Genomic DNA, 6,920 nt, shown 5'->3' with positions numbered 1-6,920 from the left:
AAAACCTTTTAAGCAATCCCCTAGATCTGTTTAATCTGATTTATGCTCAGTCACACACGACTAGCGACAGACCAGTTTCTAATCTATAAATCACAGAGATCCAAGCTAAACACTTGTTACTTGATCTCTGTAGCCGACAAGAACAAACCTCTTGTTCTAGCTTTTTCTCCCTTAATGCTTAACCTAAAACTCTCTTAGATTATCTCATTAAGTAGACACGAAAAAGACAATATTCTATTTCCTAAAATCTTGCAAACTAGAAGATCTTTTTTGCTTCACGTCCAAGCAATATCTTCTATTTCCATAAGTTTGTGACACGTCACCACTCGTAACAAACTCGCCATACTGTGTTACACAATCACCGCACTGTATAACACACTCTTAGCTCAGCTCGAACACGCTCACAATCCTGAACTTACAGGGACAACCACAGAACCAAGGCAAAATTTTATATTACCTCGAACTCAAGTTGAAACCCATAACTGATCTAACAATAACATCATGGGTAGGAAGCGGAAACAGAGGTAGGTTCTGAAATGACATACCAAAAATAAGGATGAAACAGAGGGTAGGTTCGAGGAAGTTAAAATAGGCATATAAACTCACTTTTGTCTGGATCACCTCCCCACATGAATGAATATACTCGGGAAGGAAATAGGGAAAGACCATAGCAACCAGCTGTCATGAGGCCCCTAACCTTCCTTGGTATCTCATGTGCACAAGACCACAGCAACTCCATTTATTCATAAACCCTAAAAATAACAACTCAATTCCATATATTCTCCAGTTTTTGAACTTCAAAAGAAGAAGGCTAACCACAAAGATGTGTGTGTGTGTCTTCTCTAATCCTTCAAGAATGTTGTTGTATTCAGAATTCTTTTAAAGCCCTAAATTGTAAATTAGCAGTAGTGATTTTTATTTACAGAAAAGGTCCTTTTAATATTCCGTTTTTACACTTATGGTCCGATACTTGTCTTTCTACACAAGAAAAATAGTTTACTAAAAGGCAAAGGTTTTTCCGGAAATCTCTCTCTACTCCTCCCACAAAACCGATTCAAGATCTCGACTTTCTCTTCTGCGAGGAAGGACAATCCCCCATGGCTGCTCTACAATACCTCGAATCTCAGAAAAACGCGCACCCAGAGCTCACCGAGTGGTACAATTCGCTCGCAGATCTGTACCAGAAGAAGCTCTGGCACCAGCTCACCGTCAAGCTCGAGCAGTTCATCGCTCTCCCCGTCTTTCAGGTGTCACTTTCTCGTACCATAATCTATTCAAAGTTTCATCCTTTAGTAGTTTTGGGAATTATAGGGTTCATAGATCTCGACTTGGGTTTACATTAGATCTAAAGGGTTCGTTCCGACGGTGACTTTAATGAGTTGGGTCTTTCTCAGATTCACTTAGATGGCTTTGTATTGGTGAATGATCGCACTCTGTGATTTAAAGTTTGAATCTTTAATTGTGTTGATATGTTCTTGTCTGGGTCTTAAGGTTGTCTGATTTGTTATTGTTCATCAGGCTGGAGATGCTTTGATTCAGCTATACAACAACTTCATAACCGACTTTGAGACCAAAATCAACCTTCTGAAGCTCGCGCACTTCGCGGTTGTAGTCTCCAGGCAGTACCCTGAGAAAGAAGCTGCGGTCAGTTATCTCCAAGGAGTGATTGAGAAGCTTAGAGCGACTAAAGAGTCACGTATCAGTGAGCCTGTTAGCTATGTAGAGACGCAGATAGCTTTGTTCAAGCTTGAGCAAGGTGACCAGAAGGAATGCAAGAAGATACTGGACGATGTGAAAACCTCTCTTGATAGTATGACCGACATCGACCCATCGGTCTACGCCAACTTCTTCTGTGTGTCTTCTCAGTACCATAAGTTCCGTCAAGAGTTTTCTGATTTCTACAAGAATGCTCTTCTTTACCTCGCTTATACTTCTGTGGAGTCACTCTCTGAGTCGTTTAAGCTGGTAAGTCCTTTTAATTGTTCTATAATCATGTCCTATTCAGAGTGCTGAGATGGGATCGTTCTGTATCTTTGCAGGACTTGGCTTTTGAACTGTCGCTGTCAGCTCTACTTGGAGAGAATATTTACAACTTTGGGGAACTGTTGGCCCATCCAGTTGTAAGTTTGTCTTTTTGATCTTTATATTTGCTAACCAGTAACCATACTGGTTTATGATGGTGACCATGTTTGCCTTTCTCTTATGGCAGCTGAAGAGTCTGCTTGGAACAAATGTGGAGTGGCTTTACCACATTCTGCAGGCGTTCAACCACGGTGATTTGGTTCAGTACCAAGAACTCTGCCGTGTTCACAATGCAGCCTTGAGCGCACAGCCAGCGCTGGTTGAGAATGAGAAGAAGCTGTTGGAGAAGATCAACATTCTCTGCCTTATTGAGATCATTTTCAGGTAGCTTTGGCTTCTCTAAGCAATATCTTACAGATAGGGGCAAAGAATGAATGCTTAAATTGTTTGTAACCATATCTGTAACAGCCGACCAGCTGAAGATAGGACCATACCGTTGAGTGTCATTGCTGAGCGTACTAAGCTTTCAATCGAAGATGTTGAGCACCTTCTCATGAAGAGTTTATCTGTGAGTATTCATCTCTGTCCCATTCAATCTAAATAAGATTGGGAAGACACAAGAAGATAGGGAGATTATGTTGATGTGAATAAATATCATTTGGTGATTTTGTGCAGGTGCACTTGATAGAGGGGATAATAGATCAGGTGGATGGAACTGTGCATGTTTCATGGGCGCAACCGAGGGTGCTAGGGATACCTCAGATCAAGTCATTGAGGGATCAGCTTGATAGTTGGGTTGATAAGGTTCACACTACCTTGTTATCCGTTGAGGCTGAGACACCTGATCTTGTTGCAGCTTAAGGCACTCTTGTTTCTTCTTTGTTTTTCTTTTGAGCTACAAGATTGTATCATTTTGCTGGATTTTAAATGCAACTTCTTTCCCTTTTCAAATCTACTAGTTTTAAGGAGTTAGTCGTTTAAAAAAAAAAATGTTTGCTCTCAACAAACACATGAATGTATCGTCTCCTTTGATCCTTTCTCCAATGATTCTTGAATGGATCGACTTCACTACACCCTTCAAGATTAAATACCCAAACTATAACCTCCTCTCATGATTGATGTCCATGTACCTTTATACAATGTGAATGCAAATATTTTCTTTGATGTTTCAAAACTTTAAGGGATTGATTGGACGATTTTAATGAGGGCTTTGAAGCTGCTAGAGAAGGGCAAAGCTTGCATTGTTCAAAATGAACATCAGCAGATGATTAAGGCGACAAGTTCTGTGTCTGATGTTTTGGTAATTATTTATAATATCTAGTGGACAAAATGTTATGAACCAAGGGAAACAAAAGAATGGATACACAACTTATCTTTCTTTGATAACATTCATTTTCTCAATCACAACTTTTTGAGTTATGTAGAATGGATAAATAGAGTAATATAGCACCAAATCATGTTTTATAACAAGATTAGCAAACTAGGATTTTTTTTTTTTTTTTTTTTTTCTTTGACAAAATCCAAACACAGTAATAATAAGTTAATTTTAACGATTGCCTACGTTAAAGAAAAAATAAAATATATACGAAGATAGTTATAATGTCATAACATAGTGGCTATACTACAAGTCCCATACTAGTGGCTAACTAGCGCGTGTGTTCATAACTTCAGCTGGATGATTAGGACTATGTACGCAATCTAAGATCAACCAAATTCATCCCTCAGCTGAGTTCACAATAGCAAACAAAGCTTATAAGGCTTATGTTAGCGAGCAAATTGCAGAATCCTATAGATGTGGACCAAATACAAAATCTGCAAGCCAAGAAACCCGTTACTTCACAAGCAAACCCCGTACATAACTCAATTTAACATAAGATTTGATTCTTATATGTTTTTCATTTTCTCAAGAAACCAAACAATAATTTAACATAAATAATTATTATTGTTAATATCTTAACTGGTAAAATATGGGAAATTATTCCCTATATTGAACTTTTCTTTTAGCAATAATTGCGAAAAAATTAATATCGTCATACATTGGTTCATTTATAAACCTTCACCAGACCAGTTCGGCTGTATTTTATGATCAATTAAGCTTCCAAAAAACCGGTCATCCTAAGAACCGAGATACGGTGACGACTCAGGTCTCTTCCTTTAAGGGTACTAAACGAAAACGCCATTTGCTCCTCCATTCTTCGTTTTCGGATGATGACATGTGGCGGCGTCATTTCACTCTCATCCTCCTCCTCTTCAACTTCCGGCCACCGGAATGTAGTTCTCGATGGAATTGTTACCGGAGATGACTTTTTCACCGTCGTTGGTTTCTTTCTTTTGTTGTTTTCGTTGTTGTTATTCTTGTTGCTGTTTATGAAATAATCGTCGGAAAATATAACGTCTGATTCTTGAAGTTCTTCTTCTGCCATTGAAAGAGAGAAATATTTTTAGAAAGAAAGTTAGGGATTACTTTGGATATATATGATTTTATTGAAGAGTCAAGTAGGAAGAGAAGACACAACTATAAGAAAAGTTGCAACTTATATAGACCGAGATATCGCAGAGAATCTCATGTTTTACACGTATAATAATATATGTGTATATGTATATTATATACGTGTAATTATTAATATCTTGTGTTGCATCAGATGAGGTCATCGTGAAGGTGTTTGAGTGAAGTCAAGGGATTCGATATTTTAATAATTAATCAATCATTAAGGATGTGATTAATTTATCATCGTGAATTAGACAAGTCTTTATATATACACTTACACATCATTTCGCCAAAATACAGTTAGATATTTCGGTGTTCGTACGTAATTAGTAACACCATAATTCTTTTTTGAAAGGCAAAGCAACATCCTAATTCATTTATTTGAAGTTCCTCATCGCTGTACAGAATTTTGCACGGTTACTAATTCTCATCATTTTTTTTTGAACATTAACTATTCTCATCATTTTCCCTTGTTAAAAGTACCTAATTTCTTAGTTTAGAAATAACTGATATATACTTTTTTAAATAAATATTAAGTAAACTTGAGTATAAATATATTGCTTATACCGAAATGAATGAAGTATTAATAAGAAAATTTGGTAAACTTATAGCTCAAATATGGGGTGAAATTTTACAGTTTTATTTACATTGTATAATGTATTTTCGAAAAATATTAAGATATCGTGTATGCATTAGTTCATTTAGTTGAACCAACAAAAGAAGAGTACTACTAATCTTCAAGTTGTTAACTTTTACAAGCTACAATGAAAATGTCAACGATTGCGAAGCTGAGTCGTAACGTTACTGAACGCAATCGCCATGCGTTTTATGGCTACGAGGTTACTCGCTCAACACTATGAAACCGCATAATCTAAAAACAACGACCCACCCATGGGCCAGCACGTGTAGAAAAACTATCTTAACGTCAGCAAAAGTTAACGTCACCAGGCTTCCATCTCATGTGTGCCGGTGCCACGTGTTGGTTCTATCCAGAACTGCGGTCGTTCTCCTTGGCGTTTACGTGGTGGTGTTAATTAGCGGCCTATTGCTTTCGGAGAAGAATTAAGGTGGCTTAAAAAGTCTTCTGTTTTATTTTCTCGGAACTTAATTTTTGTTTTTATTGCATATTGACATTGATGCTTAAATAAACAAACGTGTATGTTTACGATCATTGTAAGAAGCCTATGTGCTATACAAACTAATAAGTAAATTACGGAATGAATATAATCTTTCAAAATAACAAAAAGAAACACTCAGTAAGTTCAAAAGTTATTAAAAACTTACTATACAACGTCAAAAGTGAATATTTATATCCAGGAAGTTCCTTTATGTATAAATTAACTATTCATTTCCTTAACTTTTCCTTGGACAATCTGGTTGAGTGATTCTAAGGCAAGATGAAGTTTCAAATATGTTGTTAATGCGAATTTAAATATATTTTCTTGACAAAGAATTTTATCCGTGTAAGTTGTCGCAAACACAAGCTTTTATTGATCGAGGGACAATTAATAGGAGCAAGACATGCTTTGAAGAGTACACATAACAAAAAAGGGTTACTGAAAATGATCGACTCCATCAACCTATTATAGAGTTATAACCTCCCGATTAAAGTTAATTTTTTACATTACACGAAATTTGAGTAATTTAATTAGGGCATAAAAGTTCTTCTCTCTTTATTTTGATGCGACTAGTTATAATTGAATAGTAATCTTAGGTGTCAAAGAAATGCATTTAGTGTAAAGAAAACTAAACAAAATGTATTGAATAGTAATTCAGAAGGTATATTAATTATATCTTTAAGTAATAGTTTTGAAATTTCGAATGATTAAAACGATTTTTTTTCGGCCAGAAGACAATTCCTTGTCAAAGGATGACGCAAATTTATGATCCATTTGAAATACGGAACTCTAAATGAATAGTGATGTATTACGTTTTTACATGTTCACCTCAAAACACACACGGTAAATGCATTATTGCTCACACCATTATTTAATACATGATTAAATATTGGAAAAATTCGGTGAAATCAAGCTTTGTGCATATCCAACTACATCTTAAAGTGAATTTTGACAATGAAAATAGACAAAAGTTAGAAAGATAAAGAGTCGAGTGAGCTGGACATTGGACGAATTATTTGGGTATTTGATAGATGCATAGTCTCGTGCTAAAGACAATGACTTAGCCAAAAATTTAGCTATCTTTGGAAAAGTGTGGTTCCTACTCCTAGTGGTCCTTTCGACCAATTCAGATGTTGGCGAGACTCTCGTATTAAGTGTGTCTTGTTCGGTCTCTCGTAGTTTTGTGCTCAATTATTAGCATAATTTTGGAACCTTCCCTATATACATACAAACTAAAATAACTATTTTGCTAATTTTACATTTTAGCTTTATTTGCTTATATAACTATGTCT

General features: G+C 36.1%; 2 protein-coding genes across 2 annotated transcripts; one reads left to right on the top strand and one right to left on the bottom strand.

Moving 5' to 3' along the window:
• Positions 1–990: 990 nt before the first annotated feature.
• LOC106328358 (26S proteasome non-ATPase regulatory subunit 13 homolog B) lies at positions 991–2,973 on the top strand. Its single transcript, XM_013766790.1, has 6 exons — positions 991–1,247; positions 1,519–1,965; positions 2,040–2,120; positions 2,210–2,406; positions 2,491–2,590; positions 2,698–2,973. Exons 1-6 carry the CDS (start codon positions 1,098–1,100, stop codon positions 2,881–2,883), a joined length of 1,161 nt encoding a protein of 386 aa, XP_013622244.1. The 5' UTR covers positions 991–1,097; the 3' UTR covers positions 2,884–2,973.
• A 968-nt stretch (positions 2,974–3,941) lies between these two features.
• LOC106333778 lies at positions 3,942–4,513 on the bottom strand. The gene has a single exon (XM_013772188.1). It carries the CDS (start codon positions 4,443–4,445, stop codon positions 4,113–4,115), a length of 333 nt encoding a protein of 110 aa, XP_013627642.1. The 5' UTR covers positions 4,446–4,513; the 3' UTR covers positions 3,942–4,112.
• Positions 4,514–6,920: the final 2,407 nt, after the last annotated feature.

This window comes from Brassica oleracea, chromosome C3, assembly GCF_000695525.1.
Source record: "Brassica oleracea var. oleracea cultivar TO1000 chromosome C3, BOL, whole genome shotgun sequence".
NCBI lineage: Eukaryota > Viridiplantae > Streptophyta > Magnoliopsida > Brassicales > Brassicaceae > Brassica > Brassica oleracea.
The sequence above is the reverse complement of the archived record's forward strand: the minus strand, read 5'-3'. Positions and strand labels throughout refer to the sequence as shown.

Bases quoted from the DNA above. Each gene is read 5' to 3' on its own strand.
- LOC106333778 (XM_013772188.1), bottom strand. From the start codon at position 4,445: ATGGCAGAAGAAGAACTTCAAGAATCAGACGTTATATTTTCCGACGAT.
- LOC106328358 (XM_013766790.1), top strand. From the start codon at position 1,098: ATGGCTGCTCTACAATACCTCGAATCTCAGAAAAACGCGCACCCAGAG. The intron at 1,966-2,039 runs GTAAGTCCTTTT...GTATCTTTGCAG, and splicing joins TCTCTGAGTCGTTTAAGCTG to GACTTGGCTTTTGAACTGTC. The intron at 2,591-2,697 runs GTGAGTATTCAT...GATTTTGTGCAG, and splicing joins TTCTCATGAAGAGTTTATCT to GTGCACTTGATAGAGGGGAT.